Consider the following 13,962-nt stretch of genomic DNA (forward strand, 5'->3'; position numbering starts at 1 on the left):
GCACTAAACACTGGATCAGACTGGAACGAGAAAGAAAAAACTTGGCTCCAAGAATTTAATTCTTTTAAAAGTTCTATTTATTTGTGGAGGGAGTTGGTGTGGAAGTCAGCGGACAATTGCAGGAGTCGGTTCTCTCCTTCCTCCATATGTGACCAGGGAGTGACATTTCCACCGAGCCTTCCTCGGGCCCCAGCTCAAGGATTTCAGGGAGCGGAGCGGGGCGGGGTGGGGGGGGCGATCAGCTAGAGGGAGAGAGAGCTGTCATTTTCTTAGTTGGGCAGAGTGGGCGGGTGTAGGTGGAACAGATTTGGGAGAGATCCATTTTGTCTTGGATGTATTGTTTTGGAAACTTTTCAGATAATTTCAAGCAACAGGTAATGTTATAGAAATCCTAGAAAACTGACTTTCTTGGGGGGAGGGTCTCCAGTTAACATTTGGCTTCTCACTTTTCTCTGTGGGAATATACATATTACCCAATACTTGATAGTGACCTGTATATGACGTGCATATAATATTTTAGCTACATATAATATTTTAGCATGTCCTAAAAGGAGGGCTCTCTTACATATCGGTAGCATAATTATCAAAACCATCAGATTTAACATTGATTTAGGCTTCTAGTTTACGACTTATATTCCAATTGTACCAGGTGTCGCAGTAATATCCAGTATGGAAATTTGTTCTGGTCCACGGTGTGTGTGATGGGTGAGGTACAGATGCCAAGAGCGTCTTCCTGTGGAGCTCAGAGGAGGATGTACTGGACCTAGTTATGGTTTGAATATGCTTGGCCCAGCGAGTGGCACTATTAGGAGGTGTGACCTTGTTGGAGGAAGTGTGTCATTGTGTGTGGGCTTTAAGACCCTTGTCCTAGTTGCCTGGAACCCAGTCTTCTCCTGTCTGCCTTTGGATGAAGATGTAGACCTCTCAATTCTTCCAGCACCATGGCTGCCTACAATGCTGCCGTGATGATAATGGACTGAACCTCAGAACCTGTCAGCCAGGGCCAATTAAATGTCCTTTTTTAAGAGTTGCTGGTCATGGCGTCTCTTTACAGAAATGGGAACCCTGACTAAGGCACGGGTCCCGTCCATCTTTACAAGAGCTCTGCGGATAGAACTCGTGGCCAGGCCTTTGGCACAAACTCCACTACCTGCTGACTTGTCTCACCGGCTGCGTGGTTTTCCAAGCTTTTTAAGTTTATTACTTTTGTGTGTGTGTGTGTGTGTGTGTGACATAGGATAACTATACACACGCATACACATACATACATATGTTTTGGGGATGGTCTCATGTAACACCGGCTGATCTCAGTGCCCTGAGGATGCGCTTGGCCTTTTGACCCTGCACTTCTACTTCCCAAGTGTGGCCTCCTGCTTGCTAGGCAAACAGTCTCACCAAATGAGCTGCATCTTTAACTTCTTTTACAGGCAGACAGACAGACAGACACATGAACACTTTGAATTGGACCCAGGGACCCACAAAGGCACTTAATCAAGTGTTGAGCTAAATATGGCGGCACATGTTTTCTGATCCCAGCACTCAGGAGGCAGAGGAAGGAGGGTCTCTGTGAGTTCAAGGCCAGCCTGCTCTGCAGAGTGAGCTCTAGGCTAGTGAGACCTACAGAGTAAGGTCCTGTCTGACAAAAAGACAAGGGCTGTCCCATGGAACTGTATGTCCAGCACGCATTTCCCTTTTAAGGCCGAATACTGCTCAGTGTCTGGATTTTGCTTGCCCACCTCTGGATGGACATTTAGGTTGTCTTCCTGTTTTGATAACTGTGCATACCGCTCAAGCTGGGACAAGGCACCTGCTTAGCATGCATGAGGCCTAGCAATGCAAAAGAAAAAAGGAAGTGAATAAAAAATGCTGCCTTTAAGTTTTGTTTAAATTCATTCTATCTGTGTGGGTATTCCATCCGCATGTCTGTGCATCACTGGACCGGGTGCCAGAGAGGCTATCAAATCCCCCAGGGCTGGAGTTATGGGTGGTTGTTGGGAGCTGCTGTGTGGGTTCTGGGAATTGTAAGGTCCTCTGGAAGAATAGCACGTGCTCTTAACCACCGAGGCAACCCCCTACCCCCCACCCCACGGGACAGGTCTCAGGCAGCTAAAGCTGGACTTGACTCTGATATGTAGCTGAGGGTAATCTTTAATTTCCAATCATACTACCCCGGTGTTTGAGTGTCAGGATGACAGGCACGTGCCACCGTTCATGGTTTTATGATGTGCTTGGGATTGAATCCAGAGCCTTGTGCCCGCTAGGCAGGTGCTGGACCAGCTGAACTTCATCTCCATCCCTGATGCTGCTTTTTGTTGATTTATTGCTGATTTATCTTTTTGTTCATTTGTTTTTGAGAGAGGGCTTCAACAGTGTAGTCCACTGCTGGCCAGGAACTCACCACGTAGACCAGGCTGCTCAAGCCTAGAGATCCTCCTGCCTCTGCCTCTCGGGTGCTGGGTGAGATTTGCTTCACCGCTTTGTTTTAGATACAAGGTCTACTCTGTAGCCAGAGCTGGCTTTGAACTTACGAGCCTTCTGAGTGCTAGAGCTACAGGCTTGGACCACTGTGCCTGGCCCTAATGCTGTTCAAAACATGGCTGTTCACATAATCTCAAGTCCTGCTTCCAGTCATTTCTTAGTGCAGGCCCGGAAGTGGAAGTGCTGGATCATGCTGTAATTTTTAAAATTAAATAATTTTTTCTTTTTTTGAAGATGGACTTTTTGCCCACATAAAATATATCCTGAGCATGTTTCCCTCCCCCTACCTCCCAGTTCCTCCTCCTCCTCCCTCCTCCCATGTGGATCCTTTCCCTTTCTGTTTCTCCTCAGAAAACAAATAGAAGTGGGTCTGGGGGGGGGGGCAAGGTGGGGGGAGGGGCGGGGGAAGGAAAAGAGCCCGAGAATGCACAAGCACCAGAGATTCACTCATACACCCAGGAATCCATAAAACAACCAACCGGAAGCTACAATAACCGGCAGACCCGTGCAGACCCGTGCTTGCTGCCCCGTCTGAGTTTATATGAGCTTTGAGCACGTTGATCTAGAGGGTCTGTGTCCTCCATACCCTCAGGCCTTTGTACTCTCTCAGTCTCTTCCCACAGGGTTCCCTGGGCCCTGTCAGGAGGGATTTGAGGGAGACTTCCTGTTTAGGGCTGAGTATTCCAGAGTGCATAATTTCCGGCCGCGAGTCTCCGTGTTTGTCCTCATCTCCTGCAGGAGAAAGCTTCTCTGATGATGGCTGACCAGGGCCCTGATCTAGGGGTACAGCAGAATCAACCAGGAGTCATTTTCTTGCTACGTGTTTTTTTGGTTTTGTTGTTGGCTGTTTTTTTTTTTTTTTTGCTATTGCTGTTTCCCAGAACAGTAGTATTTGGTGTTACTCTAGGTCCCTTGTCTATTTATGCTCATGTTCCTGGCCACTGAAGCAGTTCCATCTCATGGAATGAGCCTTAAGTCAAAGCAGGTATCAGTTGGTTACTCCCGTAAACTTTGCCCTATTGTAGTTCAAAAGATTTTGAGGCTGGCTTGGTGTTTGTTTCTCCTGTGGTAGTGTGCCAAATACCTTTCTGTATCAAAGACTCTAGAACGTAGGGGTTGAAGGCTTCAGCTTGACTTCTCCATGCTCAGTGAGTTGTATAGGTGTTGTAGTCAGTTTGTGGAGAACCCATTGCCTTGGCAACAGCCTGCATGGTTAGAGACTCCCATGGGACCCCCTTTGGCCAGCAAATCAACTAGATGCACCCAACCCCAGAACCGAAGCTTCATTTGGTAACACACATGGCTGGTTGGGACTCTGCCTCCCCATTATTTGACAATCTAATTTTAGGAATCTCTGCTGTTTCCAGACTACTCTCAAATGGTCCTTCATTTTAGCTGCTTCTCCCTGTATTCCCTCCCTCGTCCTCTTCTCCCCTCCTTCGCCTCTGCACCCATCCGTAACTCTCTATTTTCCTTTGTAATTAGACCTATCTGTCCTCCCTAGTCCCTTACTCTATGGTTCTACAGATTGTAGCTTGGTTCTCACTGAATTAACAGCTTAATATCCACATCTCTGTAGCCTGCATAACACTTTTTTTTTTTTTAATGTTACAAGTACACTGTAGCTGTCCTCAGACACACCAGAAGAGGGCATTATATCCCATTACAGATGGTTGTGAGCCACCATGTGGTTGCTGGGAGTTGAACTCAGGACCTTTGGAAGAACAGTCAGGGCTCTTAACCACTGAGCCATCTCTCCAGCCCTATGTATAATACTTCTTATACAGAGATCTAGACATTACAATCAACTCTTCGACTTTCTTTCTTCTTTTTCTTTTCTTTCTTTCTTTCCTTTTTGGAAACAGCCAGGTTTATTATTAATGTACCATCTATAGACATAAGACCCAACGGCCCCTGACCCAAAGGCTGAAAATTCATTAACAGAAAGAGCACATGCTAGACATGCCAGGGAGTCAGAAATCCTGTGATCTGCCATCCTGCTTTGGTACCCAGAAGAGAGTGTGAGATTCTTCAGGGTTTCCAAAGCCTTGGGCACTCATTTTGGGAGGACTCCTTGGGGTTCTGCATGGTGATCCAAAGCCCTTGGAGTTACTTTCAGGAAGCTCACAGAACATTGTAGGAACCACGTCACACTTTGACATGTCCCTTTTGACAAAATGAGGCTGAAAAGTGTGTTCACATGACCCCAGCCCAGAGCGGGGCTCGGACAACTTCCTGAGATTCATTTCATGATGTTGATGTAGGAACCAAATCCTGATCTGTGTTGTCAGTCTGGGTGCATCAGCCAAGGCCTCCAGAGTCTCCTGGTTAGGGAAGGGTCTTTCTCGAATTGCTTTCTTAGTGCCTGTGACTGGTCACAGGTGAACTCAGAGATGATGTCCCTGCAGGACAAACGTGGAGTTGTCTTCTTCTCGGCTGCTTTCATCACCTCTTTGACTTTCTTCACAGCATGTTAGATGCCGTGGGTTTAGCTTCTTAAACCTCTGACTGCCCACATACCACAGATCAATTGTGAATATTAGGTCCTGCATTATCCTCACATTATCCCAACCTTGTTACAAATCACGGGTTCCTAAAAACATCTCCCTAGGTTATTAATTTGCTAGTGTCTCATAGAACTTAGGGAAAGTACCCATACACGTACGTACTGTTGTCTGTATGTACGTGTGTCTGTGTATGATGATGATTGTGTGCGCCATGGTGCGTGTGTAGAGGTTAGAGGACAGCTTTACTTTCACCTCCTAGTTCTAGGGATTGACTTCAGGTCATCTGGCTTGTGCTGAAAGCCCCTTTACCTACTGAGCAATCATATTTGTGTATACACTCGAGTGTGCATGTGCACTGCACACATGCAGAGAGCAGATTCTCAGAAGTTGTTTCTTTCCGTGGATCAAGCTTGGGCAGTAAGATTTGTATGTCACACGCTCCTCCTGCCCCCAACTGACCAGTCTTGCTGGCCAGCATTGCCACAGCAGAATGTTGTGTCTCTCAGTGTATCTGGTCAGAAATGCCAAATAGATGTCCCACATATATACAGTGGCACATGCCTGTGCACACTTACGCACATCTCTTGCTGTCAGTGTTCACTGTGGTCACCTGATTAAGGCAATGCCTGCCTGAAGTGTGGTGTTCAGGAAAAGGCATGAGCTGTAGATTTAGATGTATAGGCTGTTTCTAGGCAAAAGGTAGGTGAGGGTCCAAACTCCCTACCGCTTCCTTAGGCCTATTCTCTGCTGACACGTTCAGAGAAAACCGCTGTTGGCTGGAACCGATATAAAGAGGCTGGAGCCAGGGAGCTGGGTTCTGTATGGGAATGTCCCTGTTCGGCTAAAGCAGGTCCTGCTGGAAGCCTTGCTCCTTACCTGGCACTTAAGATATTCCTAGGGCAGCATGTCTGAGCAGCAGCCTGGGCCTTCGCTTCTGCAGGCTGAGCCCTTCACAGCCTCTGGAACTGCCGTCCTTCAAAGCCCGGAATGGAAGTTACTTCTTCTCCCCAGGTTGATCATTTAGGAAGTAGGTCCTTGGGGCGGGGACTTGAACCTAGGGCCTTTTGCATAGTAGGCAAAGATTCTCCTATTGAATTACATTCTCTGCTTCATTTTCATTTTGGAGGCAGGTCTCACTGTGTTGCCTGGGCTGGCTTCAAACTCCTGAACTCAAGCGGCTCATCCTCCCCAGCTCCCAGCAGCTAGAACTGTGCCTAGTATTTCTTACCCATGTCCTGACAGCTCTGGAGATGATACCCAGCGGCTAGCACATGCTAGACAAATGCTTTATCACTGAGCCCTGCAGTCCTTGGGACTCCGCTCCATGCTGGGTGCCGCGTCACTGGGAAGAGCCTGACTCCCCCTGGAGCCCCCAGCTCCTCGGTAGAGGCAGGCAAGTCATAGCAGTGGTGGCAAAGGAAAGCAAGTCGGAGTGCACACGCGTATAGCACAGGTTGGCACCAGCCCAACCTGGACTAAGTGCAGGGGAAGGCTTTCCCCAGGCCTTGCCATCCACCTTGAGAGCAGGGGGAGAGAGAGAGAGATGTGGAATACAGAGGGCAGGTCCAGTGGGGCTGGAGACACCCTAGATCCATGTAAGCCTCCTACTCCACTACCATGGCGAAGGTGTCCTGGTTGTCGGTCTGTCTTCTACCATACTTCCCCAAGGCTCTGCATAGCCTCCAACTGCTCATGGTAGGAGCTGGCCCAGGCTCTTTGCAAGGCCATTTAGTAAGGACTCTGCAAAACTCTGAGGACTTCAGAACCCTGGGGGAGCTTGGGGTTCTAGAAGGAAAATATGGGTTCCTCACCCTTAGATCTATAACCCTGTGGGGGTTCCTGAGGACCCTAGAGTGCTTAGTTTGTTCTCCTGGGTCTCCCTGCTCCCCTTCCCACAGCTTCCAGGAAGGGCGCTTCTTGTCTGTCTCTGAATCACAGAAGCCCAGACTCGAAATTCCCAGCTTACGCTACCAGCCTGAGATACAGGTTGAGACTGGAGCATCCCTTCAGCACTGCACTAGGCTGTTAAGGTGTAGAGCACCATGTTCCACACAAAGACACCCCATCCTTTTTGCTTGTGATTCCAAGAACCTTCCCCAGGCCAGATCAAGACTCTCCCGTGCTAAGTTCCTCTGCTTCCAAGTCCCTGAGGCCCATGGGGGGGGGTAGCGTTAGGAATGTCTCCATTCCTCATGTCTAGCTTGCCCTCACTAGCATTCCCTTACACCTTTGGATGTCTGTTAAATACCGAATGCAGAAACAATCTCAGTCTGACATATCAGGAAGTCAGCCATGGCTAGGGCAGACGGCTGCTGTTGTTCAGCCATTGTGCCAAAAGCATACTGGGATTCAAGCACACGGGTCTATTTACAGTTGGGATTTCTCAAGGGTCCAGCTGGGGCCAAACCCCCAAAATGGTGGGTATGAATTTGTATCCCTAAGCCGAGCCAAGAGAGGTATAAATATGTGGTTCTAGGGCCTGGCCCAAGACCTTTAAAACACAACGTTCAGACCCCACTGGGGGTGGCATCTTCCTTGCCTCCTGTCTGGTCAGTCAGTAGCAGGTCTCTTCCACCTGGGTTGGACACTCCACACAGCTCCTCCCTTTCTTCCATGGACTTCCTGCTCTGTCAGTGAGTCCAATACACACCACACTGGCTTCCTGGTGCGCTCCAGGGCAGCCCTCTGCTGACGGCACGTTCCCTCATATACTGAATCCCTAGGCTGTTGAGGGGGCAGTTGCTGAGGGTCATAGGGCCCCACCTGTCCTGTACAGAGGCCTTGAATGATCTGCCTTCCTTCTTCTGTGGTGGTCCCTATTGAAGTAAGCATGCTGTTCTGATGCCTGGTGGGCTGAATGCCACATGGATGCTTCCTTGATTTGCTGCCCAGGCTCACAGACCAGGGATGCCCTCCAGACATCTTGTCTCCCAAGTGCTGCCTTTGGGAGGGGTCTGGCTGGGTTGGGATTACCTGCTGCCATGCTCTGTAGCCCAGTCCAGCCCACCACTGCAATAAAGCCATGAGGCCTCGTTACACGTTACCTCATTTATTCTCACAACATGCCTGTGAGGTAGGGAGGGGCAGGGACTGTCCCCATTTTACAGAGGAGGAAGTAGAGGCACACAGAGGTCAAGTGACTTGCCCAAGGTCACAGAGGGGGCGGCCAAGCTGGAACAGGCCCCCAGAGCAGGCCTTTGCTTCACCCAGGGGACCCCTGCAGCATGCGCCAAAGAGGATGTCCCCAATGCCCTTGAATCATATGCACAGTATAGAACAGCCCCTGATATGCCAAACCGTCTGCTGGGTCCGGCCCCCTCCAGGCGGCCTGACCCATCCCTGCCCTCCCCATCCTGCTCTGTGGGCCCAGGCCTTTGCAGCTCAGGGCTCAGAACACCTTGGGAATGGGAGTGGGGGACAGGAGAGGAGGATCGGGATGAAAATCACAACAGAATAAAAAACTCAAGAGGCTGGGCTGACGGGTTAGGGGGACAACCAAAAACGGGACTGCTTACACACAAGGTATATTTTTACACACACTTGTACACACACCTAGATATAGTACATGTAAAAATATATGCTATTCACACACCCGCCTCCTGCAGGTACCCCGAGAGCCGGTGGTGGCGGCGCTGGTGGGCTTTGGGTGAGCAGATGGGCATTTATTAAATATACACTCTAAGGTCTATGTGCATATGTACACGTACGTACAGACACCGCCACCTGCCCTGGGGGAACTGGACGGAGGTGCGGCCAAGGACAGACAACCCCCTGGAAGCCACTTGGGAGTCCTAAATTTTCTTTTGCTGAGGAAGAGGCTGGAGCATGGTAACCGTGGTTTCCCCGCGTGCCCCAAGGACCAGTACTTTCCTATCTGCTCAGAGGCCAGTCCAGCCTAACACTGCCCAGGCTGGCGGATGGCAGCGGAGGGAGGGTGGGCCAGCTGTGTGTGAGCACTTAGTGGGGAGGATGGGAGGAGGAGAACGCTGCCCTTCTGTCCTCTGGGCCCTCAGCCCTAAAGGGTGTGAACCAGAAGTCACCATGGTGACCCCCCGTGAGTTCTTCAGGGAAACAGAAAAGCTGTGGGATGTGGGGAAGGGAGGGACATGGCAGGACCCAAGGTTGCCTTGGACTCTCGTCTTGTAAACAAGCTAGTTCTCAGCAAACAGCAAGTAAAAAGACCGCGATCTGGAGGCCACGGCTGCCCAAGTCGTCATGTGGTTCACCGTGGCAGCCCAGGGGAAAAGGTTCTAGATTGTGGTTTTTGAGTTTTTTTTTTTTTTAAGTCTTCATAACCTAAAGCTTGGAGGGACCCAGAAAAGCCACATTGTGAGCCCTTGTATGTGTCAATTGGAAAGTTGGCTCAGGGTCTCTAGAGATAATGACCATACTAAAGGGTGAGAAACGCTGTTCCATTTGCATTGTGATTTTAATGATTTAAAATTGAGTGCTTTCTCCTTCAAGGCCTTAGAGCCTGGTCTGGGCCTCAGGGACATAAATCTCGATGCTGTCTGCGCTCTCTGTGGCCGAGTTCTGCCGCACAGACGCTGCTCGCTTGGCGGCCAGGAGTCTCTTTCTGGCCTCCTGACGCTGCTTGTCCCCCGAGTCTGAGGCCTTGTCGCGGCTCATTGCCGCCTTGGATTTGGCTGGCTTCTTCGGGACTGGAGGGGGTGGTTTCTTCTCTTCCTTTATTGAGACAGTGAGGAGGGGACAAAAATAAACTAAAGGTGCCACGTTCTGTGCGGCACTGCCCTTTCCTTATGCAGGCAGCCGGCACTGCCCCACCCCGAGTTTCCACGCCAGACTGGCACAAGCAACACACACTAGAATCTGAAAGCCACAGAAGCAATGATAGTGGGAGTAGCAAAGGATTTAGGAGCAAAAAGCAAGCTTAGGCTCAGAACATTCTAGAACACGATGGACAACCCCACCTGTCCCCACCCTTGCTTTCAGCCATTAGGAACCTGAGACATACAGTACATTGCCCAAGTCTCCCAGCCAGAGCAGTGACTTCAACTGATGGCTTCTATCCCGTATTTCACATGCTGTTCTTGCATGAGAGCTCACCAGGGCCACAGTCCAACGTGACAGGCCCCTGGGCTCCACGGCTCTACAGGAGGCCACCTGAGAGGATGCCACACGGAGGCGGAACTGGGGCCAGACCCCAGTGCCCCTGACAGCAGGGCCCCAGAAGGGCCATTCTGCATCTTCCACTAGCACTTGTGACCCTTCACTAGACATGCAGAGCATGACGTCATGCTTTAGGGACAGCCTCCACTACACAGCGAGCAGCATGCTGGACAGGTGCCAGGCATGGACCCCGCAGGTGATGGACGTGAGCCCCAGCTCAGACGACACATGGAGAAGGAGCCAAGCAGCACTGACCGATGTGGGCAGCGTTATTGCCGACCAGGAATTTGTCCCTGGACTTCCCCTCCGCACTGCTCCATGCTCACCTTCCTCTTCTCGGGGGTCTCCACCAGCTGCCAGCTGTTGGCCTTGAGGTGGTAGAGCTCATCGAACTTCATGCTGATGTCCTCGATGGACAGCTGCAGCAGGTCCCAGAACCCTGCCAGGTCCTGGGCTGTCGGACGGGGGTTGGCATCAGGGTTCTGTGGGGCAGATGGGGTCAGTGGGGCGGCGAGGCAGGAGCCCAGCCTATCTCCCTCACCACACACATGGGCCTCTGGCTCGAGTCACGCCAGTGCCTCTGTCAGGGATCCAGTTTTATTATGAGCAGGCCCTGCAAATGCATGTGACTGTGGCCATTGCTGGGACTGCTAACACAGGACTGTGGTAAGGAATCCTTGGTCCTCCTGTGCTGTAGGGAAGAGACCTATTCTTGACCAGTTGTGTTTCCCGGTGAGGTAGGAAGAAGGCAAGTCATGCCCAGGCCAGCGGTGATCACAGACTCACTTCCCACTGTGCTCACCCTTGGAACGCATGCTTCCAATTTTTTGGAGAGGATTGGTCTCTCAGGACATTCTGTCCAGGTCTTTCTGCCTGGCCCAGGGGCAGGTAGGCCCTAGAATGGGCAGGGGAGGAAGACAGCCATCTGGCGCAGTAGTAGTGTTTCCTTAGGTCTTACTGTAGGAGCCTCTTGAATAAAGACTGGACTAAGTGTATGAGTAAGTTAGGACCAACTGACATAACTCATACAGTTATTTTAGACCAGGTTCAATGATCTGGAGGATGGCCCCAACCCTTCCTGTATGGAGACTGCTGTGTAATGCCACCATCTTTACAGTGCCACCAGGGGGCAGCACCTCCCCTGTGTGGAGGTCAGAAGCTACAAGGGGCTCCCTGCACTCAGGTGGACATCCAAAGGACTGGCTGGAAGGCCTGTTGATGGGGGGGAGTCACTCACCAAGTTCTGCTCACAGAGCCCACGGAACTGCTGGAATTTCTGGGACATGAGGAGCTGGGCACTGCCCACCGCACTGAGAACTTTCCCTAAGACTGAGAGAGGAAGCAGTTTAGCATACATGGTGGTGCTGGACAGATGGACCAGTTCAGGGTGGGACTGGGGTTGTGTGTGTGTGTGTGTGTGTGTGTGTGTAACTAATGTGTAACTAAAATGTGGGCTGTGCTGGGGTACAAGGGGAATTGGAGGTCAGGTATACATGTATGTTTGTGTATGTATGTATAAACACACACAAGCTAGTGGGTTTATTTGCACATTAACCCACTATTGAGGAAGACAAACGGAAGAGGGCAGTGCTGGCCATCCATCCTGGGCTATGTGACCTTGTCTTCTAAAGAGTCAGAAGGAAGAGGAGCATGGTGGCTCACACCATTAACCCCAGCATTGGGAGGCAGAGACAGGTAGTTAATCAGCTGCAGCTGCAAACTTTCCCAATTTCTAAGGAAATGTTTAGGCAGTAAATTAGAAGCAGGAAAGAAATGTAAGTTATCATGGACTCAAGAAGAAACACAGGGGCTATTGAGACTGGCCAGTGAGTACATCCTTGTCATATAGAAGCCTTATGAGTTCCATCTCTGGACGCTGTGCAAAGACAAGGAGCGTGGACTCCACCCAGTGTCCTCTGACCTCCATGTCCTCCCCCATCACACACACACACACACACACACACACACACACACACTAATAAAAACATTTAGAATACGGTTTAGGAAGCAAGAAGTAGCAGGTTGGAATGGAGAGCTAGCAGCCCTTGGGTGGTGTGGGGAGCACATGGTAACACTGTTTAAAACGGATGAATCAGAAGTTAATCTCCCAGCAAAGGAACCGTGCTGGATCTGTGTGGGGTTCTCAGTCTTTAGGAGCAGACAGTACGTGTCGTGATTTTCACACTGCTTGGGAGATTTCTAGATCCTTCCTAGAAGACTCACATTGCCAAGTACAGGAAGCTTTCTTAACATGTAAGTCTTTAATAAAATGTAAACAGAACAAAATAGGAAAGTTTCAAAACAACCATAAATCGTTTGGCCTGGGAGTGTGAGAGTAGGTAGACTTCCCGTCTGATTCCAGTTTGAAAGTCACAGCAGAAGTCAATGAAAGGCAACACAAAATCAGGAAGTGAAAATTGATGCTAGACAATCAAGCTTGAAGCCTGTTGTGTGGTAGCTCACACCTATAAGGCCAGCCTGGGCTACAATAGTGAGTTCCAAGGGCAACAGAATGCAGTGAGAGCAGTCTGGACTACTGTATTAAGACACTCAATAAAACAAGGCCAAAGCCCCGTGGCTTGATGTAAGTCCACTAGGCAGTGACAGATGGTGTAGGTCCCAAATGAAGGTGGCAAGGTTGAGTTTTCCAAAATAGACAAATTGTTGTATGTGCCAGGTGAATGGTGTGGGGACTGTCAACTGTTACATGCTGAAATGGCTGCCAATGCTATTCTGTAACCAAGCAACTGCCCCCCCCATCACTTCTTGCTGACCTGGGACATATCTTGGCTTACTTCCACGAAGACCTTACAAGAGCTCATCAAGGAATAATGTATCTTACCAAGAAGCATGAAGAGGAACCAACACAGGAGCTATGTGCCCAGACTCGCAAACATTTACCAGAAAACCAAAGTCAAGGGGTCTGGGGAGAGAGCTTGTCTAGCACTCAGGGAGGAAGGACACCCACTGCATAGTGACTGGGTAGGGTGGTAGTGCTGGAAATCCCAGCATTTGAGAGATGGAAGATCAGGAGTTCAAGGACACCCTTGGTTATATGAGTTTCTGTCTCAAAGCAAACAAAAAACCCACAACAAATCAGGAAGCCACCATGTGGGTGCTAGAACTGACCCAGGTCCTGTGGTAGAACAGTCAGTGCTCTTAACCATCAAGTGTCTCCAGTCCACAGCAGTGATGCTTGCTTGGAAGACAGAAGCAGGACCACAGTTCGAGTACGACCTCGTCATTAACGTGCTGAGTAAACAGGTAGAGGTTTCCTCTGGGGCGATTAGAATATTGACTATTACATAGTGACGGCAGTGTTCTGAATAAGTACACTAAGGCTCCATGAGCTGTGTATCATAAAGGGGTGAATTATGTAGTGTCTAATATCTCAGGGTTGCAAATATGGCCCAGGGCACTGTGCTCATGATCCTTGGTTCAATTAGCAGACCCCAAGAAGGGCTGGCTAAGTCACGAGACTTCTAATGAATCTCCCCATTTTAGTAAAATTAAGGAAAGCCAGTGACTGGGCGGGGCGAGGGAAGTAGGAGGTCTAAGAGGTCAGAGGTCGGAGAGATGGAGGGTGTGAGAGGACTGAGGTGAGGGGTCGAGGTAACATGGAGGTTCCCAAGGACCAGCTGGACCCTGGTGATATTAGTTGGCATTAAATAGCTATGAACATTAAGGATTTCATAGGTCTAGCATTTATATGAAGAGCAGTTTGTATCTTTGTCTATTTGATGCAATCTTGTTGTGTAGAGGGTTTGTGGATTGAGAGTTGAACATATAAACCTGTATGAAAAGCTACTGTGCTGTAGAGTTGTTTGTGTGGGATTTTGGGGTACAG

The 13,962-nt window shown here is 49.8% G+C and overlaps 1 protein-coding gene across 6 annotated transcripts in view; it reads right to left on the reverse strand.

Moving 5' to 3' along the window:
• Positions 1 to 8,061: 8,061 nt before the first annotated feature.
• The window catches only part of DLGAP4 (DLG associated protein 4), a gene marked incomplete at its 5' end in the record, with an annotated part of 59,458 nt that continues 53,557 nt past the window's right edge, over positions 8,062 to 13,962 (reverse strand). For all 6 annotated transcript variants that reach the window (XM_080925781.1, XM_080925780.1, XM_080925782.1 and 3 more), the window contains 3 exons: positions 8,062 to 9,671; positions 10,442 to 10,597; positions 11,353 to 11,444. In XM_080925781.1, the coding sequence (XP_080781907.1) occupies positions 9,453 to 9,671; positions 10,442 to 10,597; positions 11,353 to 11,444 (467 nt within the window). In that variant the 3' untranslated portion in view covers positions 8,062 to 9,452. The remainder of the gene's footprint in view (positions 9,672 to 10,441; positions 10,598 to 11,352; positions 11,445 to 13,962) is intronic.

The sequence above is a fragment of the Micromys minutus genome (assembly GCF_963924665.1).
Source record: "Micromys minutus genome assembly, chromosome: 11".
Classification (NCBI taxonomy): domain Eukaryota; kingdom Metazoa; phylum Chordata; class Mammalia; order Rodentia; family Muridae; genus Micromys; species Micromys minutus.